The following is a 20,748-nucleotide window of genomic DNA, read 5'->3' as shown; positions in this document are numbered from 1 at the left end:
AGAAAATGGACTTTTTTTGGATTCTGTACAAGTTCTGACATAGTATATGAGGGAGTATTATCAGAGAAAGTGGCTAGAAAAATATCAAACAAAATTTAGGGAAAGTTGATTAAAGAACAACAGACCAAGAGAAAAATTAGTGTGGCTGGAAATAGGACCTATATCAGACAAAGATGTGCTTTTGGATGTTCCAATCATAATGTCAGACAAAGGTGAGGATGTAAAACAAAGCATAGTCAGGAGTTTTGCAAATGACATAAGAGTAAGGAGTTTATCAGGTGTTGAAGAACAAGATACACTTGGGTGGAAGAGAACCAAATGCAATTTACTGAGAAGAAATCTGAATGTGTCAGAGAACATTTAACAATATTATATTAGTGCCTTCACACAAGCGCCTTATACAAAATAAACAGAGATTTAACAAAAATAAAAGACTTGAATTCAAGGAATGCACTGATAAGATAGTGCTTTCAAGCCAAGTATGGTAATGAGCGGTATGATAAGGCAAACTTTCACAAAAAAGAACTGAAAGCATATGATGATGTTCAAAGAACATATTTGAAGTAAAACTGAATAGTTCTATGTTGCATGGTCACCAGTTAAGTTGGAAAGAATACAAAAACACGTTATGAGCAAAACTGATGATATGAAGCATAAGAAGTACAACAAGCACTTGAACTCTAGAGTATAGAATGAAGAAGGGTGAAGTGATTTTTTCTTATAAAGTGATTGATATGGGATGAGCAATTTACACTCCAATCACAGGCCTTTTCAGGTGAAAGAAAAAAGAAAAAGGAAAAAAGTAAACATTAATCCCAGCTTTGCAGGTGTTTGTAGACCTGACTCTCAAAGGTTGAAAAGGTGTATGAAGATGGAAAGATGAGAGGTGAAGGCCAATTCTACACTATATCTGTTTGAAAGAAGGAGGTGGTATCATAAAAGGCAATCCTCAAATAACTGGTCTCCACACAGAAACTGTGGGAAGTAACATCCTAATGCTTGCCTCAGATCCAAGTCTTCGGGGTATGGACACATACAAGAAGCTCACTAGAACAGTAGGCAAAATAATACCTGTTAAAAAGCAGCAATATTGTCGCTTACAAAATGGGATGGGTGACGAGGAGATGCCAGAAGAATTAATGAATGGAAAGCTTTTGATTCTATTCTGGTTAAGAAAGAAGTGTGTAGTACTCCATACTATGGAGAAAAAAAATTTCTTTATAAACAAAATAGTTCCTTAAAAGGGCATCCACACAACATCCCAGCTTTTGGGAAGCAGATTTTTTTGACGATTATGTGGGATTTCCAGAACAAAGTTTATGATCATGCCCAACATGTTTACATTATTACAGGGTTGAATTATGGTCCACAAACATACAATCTCTCCTTGTCATATATAACACTTGACAACACTTAACGCATGCTGCTCATTCTTCGTAACTAGATTTTCCTGCGGTGAGCATTATGTGCTAACCCTGCCTTTAGGCAAAATGGTAGAAGCGGTAGCTAGAGATAGAATGTAGGAACATTTAGGCAGGAGCATTATGCAGAAACATTAGGTAGCATTAGGTAGAAGTAGTAAGTGGGAACATTAGGTAGGAGCCTCTGCGAACACTGTGCTACACTTGCCCTCTTCCAGTGGCCTGTTAAGGGTGAGGCACTAAACGCTACGAAGTGGCACTGGAGTTCTTAGTTATGGAGACTCTGTTGAGGGAGTTCCACGTGGAACATGTGTCAGAGATAGATATAGACAGAAATTGAAAAGAAGGGAAATATATGGTTTTGGACAGAAATACGGGAAGAGATTGTGTTTTAGCATAACATGGACCTTTTGATTTACACCATTTGTAGAATGAACACAGTCTATTTACATCTTTTCTACATTTAAGCAGGTTTAAATCTTTGAATCTATGTGGGTTTAAGTTAGGAATAATGCAATCATCACTGGGCTGGCATTCTTATTGCAAGATAATACATAGGTCTGAAATGAATGAGGACATACATTCAGTAAAAGAAGGAGAACAAGCGTGACGAGAAGAAGGGCAGAAAAATGAGCTGAGGTATATTCACATTAGTGTGAATACAGTTAGAAGCAGAAAGAAGACCATTTACTGAGATAAGAGAGCAGGGGATAGGACATTCAGAGTGAAGGTTCAGTCTGAGAATATGAACTTGAGTTCATTAGTTATGGAGACTCCATTGCTGTGGCTACCCCCTTGAGTGAGTTTCAGGTGGGAATAGGCATCAGAGATATGTATTGGTCAACAGGAATGGAGAATGTTTTAGTAGTTTTATGTCAGTCAAGGGGACCTTGGTAATCATCTAGCTCTCCTCCATCAGCGGTGCCATTCCAATTCGGCAATGGAGAATCTGGAAAGCGTTGGACACCACTACCATGATTTTTCAATAAAAAAGGAAGGAAAAACTGAAGAGAACATCTGTGTGTGTTAGAGATGCAGAAGAGTGTCTGTGGATTAGATGTTAGCAATCAATGAGTAAGTGAAGCAAAAACAGCAAAGAACAAAAACCTAAGCCAAGGTGAGATTGATGCATGCCAAATGATGCAGTGCTAGCTCACTGCATTGCTATCACTAACCTTTCCAATACCTTAACAGTGGTACTTCCCTGAACAGTGAACTTTTGTTACCTACTGCTTGGTGCCACCAAGGTATAAAGATTATTTCAAACCTAAAGGCAACTCAGGAATGAAGATACATATTCATCTGATTAAGAATGATACCCAGGAACATACTAAACCTTTTTCATATTTGATCGCTGTTTCCCACATAAGTAAGGCAGTGCCAGGAACAGATGAAGAAAGGCCGCATTTACTCATATTCATTCTTTAACTGTCATGTGCAATGCACTGAAATCATAGCCCCTGTCTACAAGCAGGCCCTACAGACCTTTCTATGGTTTCCCACAGCCCCTTCACGTGCCCTGGTTCAGTTCACATGTCGACCCTTTTATACCACATTTTTCTAATTTACTCTGAACTTGTGAGTTCAGGCCCTGATTGCTCAAGATCTTTTTTTCACTCAATCCTTCCATCTCCAAGTTGATCTACCCCTTTTTGTCCCCTCAACTTCTGACACATAACCTCTTCTTTTCAGTAGAAATTCCTCTTATCTGAAAACCAAGTATCAAGTATCCCCAATCATTATGCCTTTCTCAGCACACAACTCCAAAAGCTGTTAACTATTTCCAATCGCTTTAATGAATAAAGTAAAAATACATCATATAAAAAATATATCCATGCCCATCATGAAACTTAAATGATCATTCAATGCTTTACCTGGAAAACAAAGAAACATAAATGGAGTGACTACAAAAACTTATGAGAATAAGACTCTTGGCTGAAGTCAATACTGGATGAACCTTGAACTAATAACTAATACTGTGGTGTACGAGTCATGAGAAAAAGAATAATGCAAGAGGCATAACTTGTAGAGTGAGCACTGCTCAATAGCCCTTATATTCCATTAAAATCTTACTGTATGCACTGGAAGGTATTCACCTACTCACTTTCATTTCCTTTCCTTTTTTAAACAGCCAGAAAATTACAACCTTTGCCCAACCTTTGGGTAACTAACAATTTTCCCATGTTTCTACAGACACTTTCCAGTTCCTCTCCTCAGCTGTTTCACCTCCACTCTTCACCATCCCATCCACCAATGCACATATATCCCAAGGTTTTCCAGTCTTCCACATCTTATTTGCTCTTCTTACCTCCTCTTTTGTTATATCTTCCATTCTCATAAGCCTATTTCTCTCTACCCTCACCTCTGCTCCACTGCAACAGAGGACACCTTCTTTTGCCTTCATTTCCAAAGTTTTCAAAGTATTTCTCCATCTCTTACAAACTTTTTCTTTTGTTACTTGCATTCTCCTAACCTTCTGTCAAATACTTTCACTCTTTTTTTATACCTCTGACTCTTGTTCACTTTCTTCCAGAATAGCTTGTTACTGTCTCAAACTAGCTCTAATCTAGTTTCAGTAAAAAAAGAAAATGACAATTTTCTTTATGATTATGAAGCAGTCACTAAAGCACCTTAAGTTAAAAGGTATACCTTTTTTATTAGCATGTGCAAGAGCAATCTCATCATTATTCTTCAATAACATCTTCTTCCCTTTGCCAACCTGCTGCTTGTTGACAAAAGTACCATTGCATGATAGATCCTCAATTACAACTACAACTTCTGAGTTGGACTTCCATTCACGGCTCACCCTAAAACAGAGATATTCAGTCTGGATTACTATTGATACATCATGAAACTTTCTTAAATAAAATATATGCTTTAAACTGATGAGAGCCTATATAAAACTGTTCGAGCCAAAATTTTCCAGTAAATTTCATAGAAAAACTCCCAGAAGGTCGATAAACATGAATAAAAGTAAATCCACAATTCACAAGACTTTTCTACACTTGCATCATTACTACACAAGCATGAATAAACATATTTATATTTTATTATACTTTGTCGCTGTCTCCCGCGTTTGCGAGGTAGCGCAAGGAAACAGACGAAAGAAATGGCCCAACCCCCCGCCATACACATGTATATACATACGTCCACACACACAAATATACATACCTACACAGCTTTCCATGATTTACCCCAGACGCTTCACATGCCTTGCTTCAATCCACTGACAGCACGTCAACCCCGGTATACCACATTGCTCCAATTTACTCTATTCCTTGCCCTCCTTTCACCCTCCTGCATGTTCAGGCCCCGATCACACAAAATCTTTTTCACTCCATCTTTCCACCTCCAATTTGGTCTCCCTCTTCTCCTTGTTCCCTCCACCTCCGACACATATATCCTCTTGGTCAATCTTTCCTCACTCATCCTCTCCATGTGCCCAAACCACTTCAAAACACCCTCTTCTGCTCTCTCAACCACGCTCTTTTTATTTCCACACATCTCTCTTACCCTTACGTTACTCACTCGATCAAACCACCTCACACCACACATTGTCCTCAAACATCTCATTTCCAGCACATCCATCCTCCTGCGCACAACTCTATCCATAGCCCACGCCTCGCAACCATACAACATTGTTGGAACCACTATTCCTTCAAACATACCCATTTTTGCTTTCCGAGATAATGTTCTCGACTTCCACACATTCTTCAAGGCCCCCAGGATTTTCGCCCCCTCCCCCACCCTATGATCCACTTCCGCTTCCATGGTTCCATCTGCTGCCAGATCCACTCCCAGATATCTAAAACACTTCACTTCCTCCAGTTTTTCTCCATTCAAACTCACCTCCCAATTGACTTGACCCTCAACCCTACTGTATCTAATAACCTTGCTCTTATTCACATTTACTCTTAACTTTCTTCTTCCACACACTTTTCCAAACTCAGTCACCAGCTTCTGCAGTTTCTCACATGAATCAGCCACCAGCGCTGTATCATCAGCGAACAACAACTGACTCACTTCCCAAGCTCTCTCATCCCCAACAGACTTCATACTTGCCCCTCTTTCCAAAACTCTTGAAGTTACCTCCCTAACAACCCCATCCATAAACAAATTAAACAACCATGGAGACATCACACACCCCTGCCGCAAACCTACATTCACTGAGAACCAATCACTTTCCTCTCTTCCTACACGTACACATGCCTTACATCCTCGATAAAAACTTTTCACTGCTTCTAACAACTTTCCTCCCACACCATATATTCTTAATACCTTCCACAGAGCATCTCTATCAACTCTATAAACATATGATAAATATAATTCTATGATTCTAAACAAAGGGCAGATAACTAAAAAACGAGATACTACCTTATTTCATTTATAATCCTGTCCAGATAATTCATGCCCCTTTCCCAAAATTCACCCGGAGGAATCAATTTCCCTTAATACCACCAAGTAATAATTATTTATTTTTTTTTATTTTGCTTTGTCGCTGTCTCCCGCGTTTGCGAGGTAGCGCAAGAAAACAGACGAAAGAAATGGCCCAACCCACCCCATACACATGTATATACATACACGTCCACACACGCAAATATACATACCTATACATCTCAATGTACACATATATATACACACACAGACACATACATATATACCCATGCACACAATTCACACTGTCTGCCTTTATTCATTCCCATTGCCACCTCGCCACACATGGAATACCATCCCCCTCCCCCCTCATGTGTGCGAGGTAGCGCTAGGAAAAGATAACAAAGGCCACATTCGTTCACACTCAGTCTCTAGCTGTCATGCAATAATGCCCGAAACCACAGCTCCCTTTCCACATCCAGGCCCCACACAACTTTCCATGGTTTACCCCAGACGCTTCACATGCCTTGATTCAATCCAATGACAGCACGTCAACCCCGGTATACCACATCGATCCAATTCACTCTATTCCTTGCCTGCCTTTCACCCTCCTGCATGTTCAGGCCCCGATCACTCAAAATCTTTTTCACTCCATCTTTCCACCTCCAATTTGGTCTCCCACTTCTCCTCGTTCCCTCCACCTCTGACACATATATCCTCTTGGTCAATCTTTCCTCACTCATTCTCTCCATGTGCCCAAACCATTTCAAAACACCCTCTTCTGCTCTCTCAACCACGCTCTTTTTATTTCCACACATCTCTCTTACCCTTACGTTACTTACTCGATCAAACCACCTCACACCATACATTGTCCTCAAACATCTCATTTCCACCACATCCATCCTCCTGCGCACAACTCTATCCATAGCCCACGCCTCGCAACCATACAACATTGTTGGAACCACTAGTCCTTCAAACATATCAATTTCTGCTTTCCGAGATAATGTTCTCGACTTACACACATTCTTCAACGCTCCCAGAACTTTCGCCCCCTCCCCCACCCTATGATTCACTTCCGCTTCCATGGTTCCATCCGCTGCCAGATCCACTTCCAGATATCTAAAACACTTTACTTCCTCCAGTTTTTCTCCATTCAAACTTACCTCCCAACTGACTTGACCCTCAACCCTACTGTACCTAATAACCTTGCTCTTATTCACATTTACTCTTAACTTTCTTCTTTCACACACTTTACCAAACTCAGTCACCATCTTCTGCAGTTTCTCACATGAATCAGCCACCAGCGCTGTATCATCAGCGAACAACAACTGACACTTCCCAAGCTCTCTCATCCACAACAGACTTCATACTTGCCCCTCTTTCCAAAACTCTTGCATTCACCTCCCTAACAACCCCATCCATAAACAAATTAAACAACCATGGAGACATCACACACCCCTGCCGCAAACCTACATTCACTGAGAACCAATCACTTTCCTCTCTTCCTACACGTACACATGCCTTACATCCTCGATAAAAACTTTTCACTGCTTCTAACAACTTTCCTCCCACACCATATATTCTTAATACCTTCCACAGAGCATCTCTATTAACTCTATCATATGCCTTCTCCAGATCCATAAATGCTACAGACAAATCCATTTGCTTTTCTAAGTATTTCTCACATACATTCTTCAAAGCAAACACCTGATCCACACATCCTCTACCACTTCTGAAACCACACTGCTCTTCCCCAATCTGATGCTCTGTACATGCCTTCACCCTCTCAATCAACACCCTCCCATAAAATTTACCAGGAATACTCAACAAACTTATACCTCTGTAATTTGAGCACTCACTCTTATCCCCTTTGCCTTTGTACAATGGCACTATGCATGCATTCCGCCAATCCTCAGGCACCTCACCATGAGTCACACATACATTAAATAACCTTACCAACCAGTCAACAATACAGTCACCCCTTTTTTAATAGATTCCACTGTGATACCATCCAAACCTGCTGCCTTGCCGGCTTTCATCTTCCGCAAAGCTTTTACTACCTCTTCTCTGTTTACAAAATCATTTTCCCTAACCCTCTCACTTTGCACACCACCTCGACCAAAAACCCTATATCTGCCACACTATCATCAAACACATTCAACAAACCTTCAAAATACTCACTCCATCTCCTCACATCACAACTACTTGTTATCACCTCCCCATTTGCGCCCTTCACTGAAGTTCCCATTTGCTCCCTTGTCTTACGCACTTTATTTACCTCCTTCCAGAACATCTTTTTATTCTCCCTAAAATCTAATATAAATATTAAAAGCTATTTCTCTCTATAACAGAGTCCATTGAGAATGGGCAGGAGAGAACCTCCATTCAGCTGGGAACTACATTATACTATCACATACTATTAGGTTGGTAAACCATTATTTTCTCTAAAAGCACGTTGCCATCATTGACCTCAAACCCAGATGTGCTCAAACAAAACAATTCATTCTTACAAAACCTAACATCCACATCAATTTTCAGTCAATTGGTCCATCAATAATTGAAAATAGTCATTTGGTTCTTGACCATGAAGGTGTGACAAAGATTTAAATGAATTTTTCACACTATATTTACAATTAAAAATACAGTTCACGTCTTGACTCCACTTCAGTGCTAAAAGAAAAACATTTTGCAACACATGGACATGAGTTGCTCCATTTATACAAAGGATTGATTCATCCTTGTATGGACTACTGCTTTCAATTCTGAGGTGGTCCTAACTCTGCATCCTTACCTGACAGAACTGAGTCATAAGTGGTCCAACTTATAAACTGTCCCAGGCTAACTTCCACACTTGATCCTCTCACCCTAAGCCACAATGTTAGTTCACTTTCCCTCTGTATGTATTACTATAGTTTTTGCTCCTGATAGCTGGCTGCTTGTGTGTCCCCACCACTAGGTAGACCCCTCAATACTCGGCACACTGCTACATCATACGATTACTGTGTGGCCATAGGCAACTCAAGGGTGGGCTTTTCTTATGACTGCTTGTTTCTGAACACATTGAAGCTCTGGAACTCTCTAACTTCTCATACCTTTCCCAATAACTATGATCTGGCTCATTTAAAAAACAGATTTTTCATTCCTCCAAAATTCATAAATACTTCCCGTTGTCTTTTCTTTTCCTTTTCATTATTTTCTCTATATTTCAATTGAGGCCAGGCCTTGAGAGAGAGAGAGAGAGAGAGAGAGAGAGAGAGAGAGAGAGAGAGAGAGAGAGAGAGAGAGAGAGAGAGAGAGAGAAGAGAAGAGAAGAGAAGAGAAGAGAAGAGAAGAGAAGAGAAGAGAGAGAGAGAGAGATTGGTTCTCAGTGAATGTTGGTTTAAGGTAGGGTGCGTAATGTCTCCATGGTTGTTTAAATTGCTTATGGATGGGGTTGTTAGGGAGGTGAATGCAAGAGTTTTGGAAAGAGAGGCAAGTATGCAGTCTGTTGTGGATGAGAGAGCTTGGGAAGTGAGTCAGTTGTTGTTCGCTGATGATACAGCGCTGGTGGCTGATTCGGGTGACAAACTGCAGAGGCTGGTGACTGAGTTCGGTAAAGTGTGTGAAAGAAGATAGCTGAGAGTAAATGTGAATAAGAGGAAGGTTATTAGGTACAGTAGGGTTGAGGGACAAGTCAATTGGGAGGTAAGTTTGAATGGAGAAAAGCTGGAGGAAGTGAAGTGTTTCAGATATCTGGGAGTGGATTTGGCAGGAGATAGAACCATGGAAGCGAAAGTGAATCATAGGGTGGGGGAGGGGGTGAAAGTTCTGGGAGCGTTGAAAAATGTGTGGAAGTCAAGAATGTTATCTTGGAAAGCAAAAATGGGTATGTTTGAAGGAACAGTGGTTCCAACAATGTTATATGATTGCAAGGCGTGGGCTATAGATAGAGTTGTGCAGAGGAGGGTGGATGTTCTGAAAATGAGATGCTTGAGGACAATATGTGGTGTGAGGTGGGTTGATCAAGCAAGTAATGAAAGGGCAAGAGAGATGTGTGGTAATAAAAAGAGAGTGGTTGAGAGAGCAGGAGATGGTGTTTTGAAATGGTTTGGTCATATAAAGAGAATGAGTGAGAAAAGATTGAGAAAGAGGATATATGTGTCAGAGGTGGAGGGAACGAGGAAAAGCAGACCAAATTGGAGGTGGAAAGATGGAGTGAAAAAGATTTTGAGTGATCGAGGCCTAAACATGCAGGAGGGTGAAAGGCGTGCAAGGAATAGAGTGAACTGGAACAATGTGGTATACCGGGATCATATGCTGTCAATGGATTGAACCAGGGCATGTGAAGCGTCTGGGGTAAACCATTGAAAATTTTGTGGGGCCTGGATGTGGAAAGGGAGCTGTGGTTTCGGTGCATTATACATGACAGCTAGAGACTGAGTGTGAATGAATGTGACCTTTGTTGTCTTTTCCTAGCACTACCTCACGCACAAGTGGGGGGAGGGTGTTGTTATTTCATGTGTGGTAGGGTGGCAACGGGAAGGAATAAGGGCAGACAGTATGAATCATGTACATGTGAATATATATGTATATGTCTATGTTGAGATGTATAGGTATGTATATGTGCGTGTGTGGACGTGTATGTATATAAATGTGTATGTGGGTGGGTTGGGCCATTCTTTCATCTGTTTTCTTGCACTACCTCGCTAATGCAGGAGACAGCGACAGGGTATAATACATAAAATAAAATAACGTTGAGATGTATAGGTATGTATATGTGCGTGTGTGGACGTTTATGTATATACATGTGTATGTCAGTGGGTTGGGGTATTCTTTCGTCTCTTCCCTTGCACTGCCTCGCTAACAAGGGAGACAGCGACAAAGTATAAAATATATATATATTTATTTTGCTTTGTCGCTGTCTCCCACGTTTGCGAGGTAGCGCAAGGAAACAGACGAAAGAAATATCCCAACCCACCCCCATACACATGTATATACATACACATCCACGCACGCAAATATACATACCTATACATCTTAATGTACAAATATATATATACACACACAGACATATACATATATACACATGTACATAATTCATACTGTCTGCCTTTATTTATTCCCATCGCCACCTCGCCACACATGGAATAACATCCCTCTTCCCCCTCATGTGTGCAAGGTAGCACTAGGAAAAGACAACAAAGGCCACATTCGTTCACACTCAGTCTCTAGCTGTCATGTAATACTGCCCGAAACCAAAGCTCCCTTTCCACATCCAGGCCCCACACAACTTTCCATGGTTTATCCCAGACGCTTCACATGCCCTGATTCAATCCAATGACAGCACGTCGACCCCGGTATACCACATCGATCCAATTCACTCTATTCCTTGCCTGCCTTTCACCTTCCTGCATGCTCAGGCCCCGATCACTCAAAATCTTTTTCACTCCATCTTTCCACCTCCAATTTGGTCTCCCACTTCTCCTCGTTCCCTCCACCTCTGATACATATATCCTCTTGGTCAATCTTTCCTCACTCATTCTCTCCATGTGCCCAAATAATTTCAAAACACCCTCTTCTGCTCTCTCAACCACACTCTTTTTATTCCACAAATCTCTCTTATCCTTACATTACTTACTCGATCAAACCACCTCACACCACATATTGTCCTCAAACATCTCATTTTCAGAACATCCACCCTCCTGCGCACAACTCTATCCATAGCCCATGCCTCACAACCATACAACATTGTTGGAACCACTATTCCTTCAAACATACCCATTTTTGCTTTCCGAGATAATGTTCTTGACTTCCAAACCATCTTCAAGGCTCCCAGGATTTTTGCCCCCTCCCCCACCCTGTGATTCACTTCTGCTTCCATGGTTCCATCCGCTGCCAGATCCACTCCCAGATATCTAAAACACTTTACTTCCTCCAGTTTTTCTCCATTCAAACTTACCTCCCAACTGACTTGACCCTCAACCCTACTGTACCTAACAACCTTGCTCTTATTCACATTTACTCTTAACTTTCTTCTTTCACACACTTTATTAATATATATATATATATATATATATATATATATATATATATATATATATATATATATATATATATATATATATATATATATATATTGCAGTGGAATTTATTAAAAAAGGGGGTGACTGTATTGTTGACTGGTTGGTAAGGTTATTTAATGTATGTATGACTCATGGTGAGGTGCCTGAGGATTGGCGGAATGCGTGCATAGTGCCATTGTACAAAGGCAAAGGGGATAAGAGTGAGTGCTCAAATTACAGAGGTATAAGTTTGTTGAGTATTCCTGGTAAATTATATGGGAGGGTATTGATTGAGAGGGTGAAGGCATGTACAGAGCATCAGATTGGGGAAGAGCAGTGTGGTTTCAGAAGTGGTAGAGGATGTGTGGATCAGGTGTTTGCTTTGAAGAATGTATGTGAGAAATACTTAGAAAAACAAATGGATTTGTATGTAGCATTTATGGATCTGGAGAAGGCATATGATAGAGTTGATAGAGATGCTCTGTGGAAGGTATTAAGAATATATGGTGTGGGAGGAAAGTTGCTAGAAGCAGTGAAAAGTTTTTATCGAGGATGTAAGGCATGTGTACGTGTAGGAAGAGAGGAAAGTGATTGGTTCTCAGTGAATGTAGGTTTGCGGCAGGGGTGTGTGATGTCTCCATGGTTGTTTAATTTGTTTATGGATGGGGTTGTTAGGGAGGTAAATGCAAGAGTTTTGGAAAGAGGGGCAAGTATGAAGTCTGTTGGGGATGAGAGAGCTTGGGAAGTGAGTCAGTTGTTGTTCGCTGATGATACAGCGCTGGTGGCTGATTCATGTGAGAAACTGCAGAAGCTGGTGACTGAGTTTGGAAAAGTGTGTGGAAGAAGAAAGTTAAGAGTAAATGTGAATAAGAGCAAGGTTATTAGGTACAGTAGGGTTGAGGGTCAAGTCAATTGGGAGGTGAGTTTGAATGGAGAAAAACTGGAGGAAGTGAAGTGTTTTAGATATCTGGGAGTGGATCTGGCAGCGGATGGAACCATGGAAGCGGAAGTGGATCATAGGGTGGGGGAGGGGGCGAAAATTCTGGGGGCCTTGAAGAATGTGTGGAAGTCGAGAACATTATCTCAGAAAGCAAAAATGGGTATGTTTGAAGGAATAGTGGTTCCAACAATGTTGTATGGTTGCGAGGCGTGGGCTATGGATAGAGTTGTGCGGAGGAGGATGGATGTGCTGGAAATGAGATGTTTGAGGACAATGTGTGGTGTGAGGTGGTTTGATCGAGTGAGTAACGTAAGGGTAAGAGAGATGTGTGGAAATAAAAAGAGCGTGTTTGAGAGAGCAGAAGAGGGTGTTTTGAAGTGGTTTGGGCACATGGAGAGGATGAGTGAGGAAAGATTGACCAAGAGGATATATGTGTTGGAGGTGGAGGGAACAAGGAGAAGAGGGAGACCAAATTGGAGGTGGAAAGATGGAGTGAAAAAGATTTTGTGTGATCGGGGCCTGAACATGCAGGAGGGTGAAAGGAGGGCAAAGAATAGAGTGAATTGGAGCGATGTGGTATACCGGGGTTGACGTGCTGTCAGTGGATTGAAGCAGGGCATGTGAAGCGTCTGGGGTAAACCATGGAAAGCTGTGTAGGTATGTACATTTGTGTGTGTGGACGTATGTATATACATGTGTATGGGGGGGGTTGGGCCATTTCTTTCGTCTGTTTCCTTGCGCTACCTCGCAAACGCGGGAGACAGCGACAAGGTATAATAAAAAAAAAATATATATATACATATATATATATATATATATATATATATATATATATATATATATATATATATATATATATATGATTCAGCCACCAGCGCTGTATCATCAGCGAACAACAACTGACTCACTTCCCAAGCTCTCTCATCCCCAACAGACTTCATACTTGCCCCTCTTTCCAAAACTCTTGCATTCACCTCCCTAACAACCCCATCCATAAACAAATTAAACAACCATGGAGACATCACACACCCCTGCCGCTAACCTACATTCACTGAGAACCAATCACTTTCCTCTCTTCCTACACGTACACATGCCTTACATCCTCGATAAAAACTTTTCACTGCTTCTAACAACTTGCCTCCCACACCATATATTCTTAATACCTTCCACAGAGCATCTCTATCAACTCTATCATATGCCTTCTCCAGATCCATAAATGCTACATACAAATCCATTTGCTTTTCTAAGTATTTCTCACATACATTCTTCAAAGCAAACACCTGATCCACACATCCTCTACCACTTCTGAAACCACACTGCTCTTCCCCAATCTGATGCTCTGTACATGCCTTCACCCTCTCAATCAATACCCTCCCATATAATTTGCCAGGAATACTCAACAAACTTATACCTCTGTAATTTGAGCACTCACTCTTATCCCCTTTGCCTCTGTACAATGGCACTATGCACGCATTCCACCAATCCTCAGGCACCTCACCATAAGTCATACATACATTAAATAACCTTACCAACCAGTCAACAATACAGTCACCCCCTTTTTTAATAAATTCCACTGCAATACCATCCAAACCTGCTGCCTTGCCGGCTTTCATCTTCCGCAAAGCTTTTACTACCTCTTCTCTGTTTACCAAATCATTTTCCCTAACCCTCGCTCTTTGCACACCACCTCGACCAAAACACCCTATATCTGCCACTCTATCATCAAACACATTCAACAAACCTTCAAAATACTCACTCCATCTCCTTCTCACATCACCACTACTTGTTATCACCTCCCCATTTGCGCCTTTCACTGAAGTTCCCATTTGCTCCCTTGTCTTACGCACTTTATTTACCTCCTTCCAGAACATCTTTTTATTCTCCCTAAAATTTAATGATACTCTCTCACCCCAACTCTCATTTGTCCTTTTTTTCACCTCTTGCACCTTTCTCTTGACCTCCTGTCTCTTTCTTTTATACGTCTCCCACTCAATTTCATTTTTTCCCTGCAAAAATCGTCCAAATGCCTCTCTCTTCTCTTTCACTAATACTCTTACTTCTTCATCCCACCACTCACTACCCTTTCTAATCAACCCATCTCCCACTCTTCTCATGCCACAAGCATCTTTTGCGCAATCCATCACTGATTCCCTAAATACATCCCATTCCTCCCCCACTCCCCTTACTTCCATTGTTCTCACCTTTTTCCATTCTGTACTCAGTCTCTCCTGGTACTTCCTCACACAAGTCTCCTTCCCAAGCTCACTTACTCTCACCACCCTCTTCACCCCAACATTCACTTTTCTTTTCTGGAAACCCATACAAATCTTCACCTTAGCCTCCACAAGATAATGATCAGACATCCCTCCAGTTGCACCTCTCAGCACATTAACATCCAAAAGTTTCTCTTTCGCGCGCCTGTCAATTAACACGTAATCCAATAACGCTCTCTGGCCATCTCTCCTACTTACATAAGTATACTTATGTATATCTCGCTTTTTAAACCAGGTATTCCCAATCATCAGTCCTTTTTCAGCACATAAATCTACAAGCTCTTCACCATTTCCATTTACAACACTGAACACCCCATGTATACCAATTATTCCCTCAACTGCCACATTACTCACCTTTGCATTCAAATCACCCAACACTATAACCCGGTCTCGTGCATCAAAACCACTAACACACTCATTCAGCTGCTCCCAAAACACTTGCCTCTCATGATCTTTCTTCTCATGCCCAGGTGCATATGCACCAATAATCACCCATCTCTCTCCATCAACTTTCAGTTTTACCCATATTAATTGAGAATTTACTTTCTTACATTCTATCACATACTTCCACAACTCCTGTTTTAGGAGTACTGCTACTCCTTCCCTTGCTCTTGTCCTCTCACTAACCCCTGACTTTACTCCCAAGACATTCCCAAACCACTCTTCCCCTTTACCCTTGAGCTTCGTTTCACTCAGAGCCAAAACATCCAGGTTCCTTTCCTCAAACATACTATCTATCTCTCCTTTTTTCACATCTTGGTTACATCCACACACATTTAGGCACCCCAATCTGAGCCTTCGAGGAGGATGAGCACTCCCCGCGTGACTCCTTCTTCTGTTTCCCATTTTAGAAAGTTAAAAAAATACAAGGAGGGGAGGATTTCTGGCCCCCCGCTCCCATCCCCTCTAGTCGCTTTCTACGACACGCGAGGAATTCGTGGGAAGTATTCTTTCACCCCTATCCCCAGGGATAATATACATTTGTATGGCCTGATTCGGTCCACTGAGGGCTTGGAAAGGATGAAGTCCGCGCGTGTTGATGGAAGGTGGTGACGGACGGGTACGTACATACAGCACGTCTCCTGTACAAAGTGTGTCCTCAGCCACTGCACCTCTCCAGCTCGACCAGAGAAGAATTGGAAGTTGCCAACGGAATTACCTTGGCCCACCAGTGATGCTACTACGTTTGTGAATCAAGAACCATTGCAACACAAACCTCGCCAGGTGGTAGAGTGTCCCGCAGTGTATCGAGACAGACTTCCCCAGAACTTTTTTTTAAAGGGGAAGTAAATGTTTATAGTTGTGTTCCTGGAGTGATAGTTTTCATACATGGTGCTTTGACAAGAAAATAGTGAAATTGGAAAAAATGTAGCTTAGACATTGAAGCTTATTGATACAGTGGTTAAATTGATGAGAACTACTATTGACGTTTGTGTAAATAAATTAAACATTTCCTTTTTCCATAGCCAGAGGTTGAACCATTATGTGACATTCATTTTTTCATTTCATTTCAAGCTAGAAGTTTCAGTTTTCTAAATTGTTTCTTACATTTTTCACATGTATATATATGTATGTGTGTGTGTGTGTATGTGTGTGTGTGTGTATGTGTGCGTGTGTGTGTGTATGTGTGTGTATATATATATATATATATATATATATATATATATATATATATATATATATATATATACACACATATCCCTGGGGATAGGGGAGAAAGAATACTTCCCACGTATTCCCTGCGTGTCGTAGAAGGCGACTAAAAGGGAAGGGAGTGGGGGGCTGGAAATCCTCCCCTCTCGCTTTTTTTTTTTTTTTTTAATTTTCCAAAAGAAGGAACAGAGAAGGGGGCCAGGTGAGGGTATTCCCTCAAAGGCCCAGTCCTCTGTTCTTAACGCTACCTCGCTATCGCGGGAAATGGCGAATAGTATGAAAAAAAAAAAAATATATATATATATATATATATATATATATATATATATATATATATATATATATATATATATATATATATATATATATATATATATATATATATTTTTTTTTTTTTTTTTCATACTATTCGCCATTTCCCGCATCAGCGAGGTAGCGTTGAGAACAGAGGACTGGGCCCTTGAGGGAACATCCCCACCTGGGCCCCCCCCTGTTCCCTCTTTTGGAAAATCAAAAAAAAAGTGAGAGGGGAGGATTTCCAGCCTCCCGCTCCCTCCCCTTTTAGTCGCCTTCTACGACACGCAGGGAATACGTGGGAAGTATTCTTTCTCCCCTATCCCCAGGGATATATATATATATATATATATATATATATATTGACCCTGGGGATAGGGGAGAAAGAATACTTCCCACAGATTCCCTGCATATCATAGAAGGCAACTAAAAGGGGAGGGAGTGGGTGGCTGGAAATCCTCCCTTCTCGTTTTTTTTTTTTTTTTCCCCAAAAGAAGGAACAGAGAAGGGGGCCAGGTGAGAATATTCCCTCTAAGGCCCAGTCCTCTGTTCTTAACGCTACCTCGCTAATGCGGGAAATGGCGAATAGTATAAAAAAAAAAAGAAAGAAATATATATATATATATATATATATATCCTGGGGATAGGGGAGAAAGAATACTTCCCACGCATTCCTCACGTATCGTACAAGGTGACTAGAGGGGACAGAAGTGGGTGGCTAGAAACCCTCCCCTCCTTATATCTTAACTTTCTAAAAGGGGAAACAGAAGTAGGAGTCACGTGGGGAGTGCTCATCCTCTTCGAAGGCTCAGATTGGGGTGTCTAAATGTGTGTGGATGTAACCAAGATGAGAAAAAAGGAGAGATAGGTAGTATGTTTGAGGAAAGGAACCTGGATGTTTTGGCTCTGAGTGAAACAAAGCTCAAGGGTAAAGAGGAGGAGTGGTTTGGGAATGTCTTGGGAGTAACGTCAGGGGTTAGTGAGAGGACAAGAGCAAGGGAAGGAGTAGCACTACTGAAACAGGAGTGGTGGGAGTATGTGATAGAGTGTAAGAAAGCAAACTCTAGGTTGATATGGGTAAAACTGAAAGTTGATGGACAGAGATGGGTGGTTATTGGTGCATATGCACCAGTGCATGAGAAGAAAGATCATGAGAGGCAAGTGTTTTGGAAGCAGCTGAGTGTGTGTGTTAGTAGTTTTAATGCATAAGACTGGGCTATAGTGATGGGTGATTTGAATGCAAAGGTGAGTAATGTGGCAGTTGAGGAAATAATTGGTGTACATGGGGTGTTCAGTGTTGTAAATGGAAAAGGTGAAGAGCTTGTAGGTTTATGTGTTGAAAAAGGACTGGTGATTGGGAATACCTGGTTTAAAAAGAGAGATATACATAAGTATATGTATGTAAACAGGAGAGATGGCCAGAGATCATTATTGGATTACATGTCAATTGATAAGTGCGAAAGAGAGACTTTTGGATGTTAATGTGCTGAGAGGTGAAACTGGAGGGATGTCTGATCATTATCTTGTGGAGGCGAAGGTGAAGATTTGTAGAAGTTTTCAGAAAAGAAGGGAGATTGTTAGGGTGATGAGAGTGGTGAGAGTAAGTGAGCTTTCCTTTCCTCAAACATACTACCTATCTCTCCTTTTTTCTCATCTTGGTTACATCCACAAACATTTAGACACCCCAATCTGAGCCTTCGAGGAGGATGAGAACTCTCCGCTCGACTCCTTCTTCTGTTTACCCTTTTAGAAAGTTGAAATACAAGGAGGGGAGGGTTTCTAACCCCCCGCTCCCGTCCCCTTTAGTAGCCTTCTACGACACGTGAGGAATGCATGGGAGTATTATTTCTCCCCTATCCCCATTATTCATTTATCTATTTTACTTTTGTCGCTCTCGCCCACATTAGTGAGGTAGCGCAAGGAAACAGACAAAGAATGGCCCAACCCACCCACATACACATGTATATACATACACGTCCACACACGCAAATATACATACCTATATATCTCAACATACACATATATATACACACATAGACATAAACATATATACACATGTACATAATTCATACTGTCTGCCTATATTCATTCCCATTGCCACCCCGCCACACATGAAATAACAACCCCCTCCCCCTGCATGTGCGCAAGGTAGTGCTAGGAAAAGACAACAAAGGCCACATTCATTCACACTCAGTCTCTAGCTGTCATGTAATAATGCACTGAAACCACAGCTCCCTTTCCACATCCAGGCCCCACAGAACTTTCCATGGTTTACCCCAGATGCTTCACAGGCCCTGGTTCAATCCATTGACAGCACGTTGATCCCGGTATACCACATCGTTCCAATTCACTCTATTCCTTGCACGCCTTTCACCCTCCTGCATGTTCAGGCCCCGATCACTCAAAATCTTTTTCCATCTTTCCATCTCCAACTAGGTCTCCCACTTCTCCTCGTTCCCTCCACCTCTGACACATATATCCTCTTGGTCAATCTTTCCTCACTCATTCTCTCCATGTGACCAAACCACTTCCAAACACCCTCTTCTGCTCTCTCAACCACACTCTTTTTATTACCACACATCTCTCTTGCCCTATTACTACTTACTCGATCAAACCACCTCACACCACATACTGTCTTCAAACATATCATTTCTAACACATCCACCGTCCTCCACACAAATCTATCCATAGCCCACACCTCGCAACCATATAACATTGTTGGAACCAGTATTCCTTCAAACTTATCCATTTTAGCTTTCCGAGATAATGTTCTCGACTTCCACACATTCTTCAATGCTCCCAGAACTTTCGCCCCCTCCCCCACCCTATGATTCACTTCCGATTCCATGGTTCCATCCGCTGCCAAATCCACTCCCAGATATCTAAAACACTTCACTTCCTCCACTTTTTCTCCATTCAAATTTACCTCCCAACTGTCTTGTCCCTCAACCCTACTGTACCAAATAACCTTGCTTTTATTCACAATTACTCTCAGCTTTCTTCTTTCACACACTTTACCGAACTCAGTCACCAGCTTCTGCAGTTTCTCACATGAATCAGCCACCATCGCTGTATCATCAGTGAACAACAACTGACTCACCTCTCAAGCTCTCTCATCTAGAACAGACTGCATACTTGCCCCTCTTTCCAAAATTCTTGCATTCACCTCCCTAACAACACCATCCAAAAACAAATTAAACAACCTTGGAGACATCATGCACCCCTGCCGCAAACCAACATTCACTGAGATCCAATCACTTTTCTCTCTTCCTACACGTACACATGACTTACATCCACAATAAAAACTTTTCACTGCTTCTAACAACTTGCCTCCCACACCATATATTCTTAATACCTTCCACAGAGCATCTCTTGCAACTCTTATCATATGACTTCTCCAGATCCATAAATGGTACATACAAGTCCATTTGTTTTTCTAAGTATTTCTCCCATACATTCTTCAAAGCAAACACCTGATCCACACATCCTCTACCACTTCTGAAACCACACTGCTCTTCCCCAATCTGATGCTCTGTACATGCCTTCACCCTCTCAATCAATACCCTCACATATAATTTACCAGGAATACTTAACAAACTTATACCTCTGTAATTTGAGCACTCACTTTTATCCCCTTTGACTTTGTACAATGGCACTATGCAAGCATTCCTCCAATCCTCAGGCACCTCACCATGAGTCATACATACATTAAATAACCTTACCAACCAGTCAACTATACAGTCACCCCCTTT

General features: G+C 41.4%; 1 protein-coding gene across 3 annotated transcripts in view; it reads right to left on the bottom strand.

Moving 5' to 3' along the window:
- Positions 1 to 20,748, bottom strand: part of lok (ovarian-specific serine/threonine-protein kinase loki) — a 225,979-nt gene that overhangs the window by 145,012 nt on the left and 60,219 nt on the right. For 2 of the 3 annotated variants that reach the window (XM_071665056.1, XM_071665055.1), the window contains exon 4: positions 4,071 to 4,228. The exons of the other annotated variant lie outside the window; for it this stretch is intronic. In XM_071665056.1, the coding sequence (XP_071521157.1) occupies positions 4,071 to 4,228 (158 nt within the window). The remainder of the gene's footprint in view (positions 1 to 4,070; positions 4,229 to 20,748) is intronic. 3 annotated transcript variants of the gene reach the window in all.

Source organism: Panulirus ornatus, chromosome 9 (genome assembly GCF_036320965.1).
Source record: "Panulirus ornatus isolate Po-2019 chromosome 9, ASM3632096v1, whole genome shotgun sequence".
Taxonomy (NCBI): domain Eukaryota; kingdom Metazoa; phylum Arthropoda; class Malacostraca; order Decapoda; family Palinuridae; genus Panulirus; species Panulirus ornatus.
This window is presented reverse-complemented; position numbering and strand designations above follow the sequence as displayed.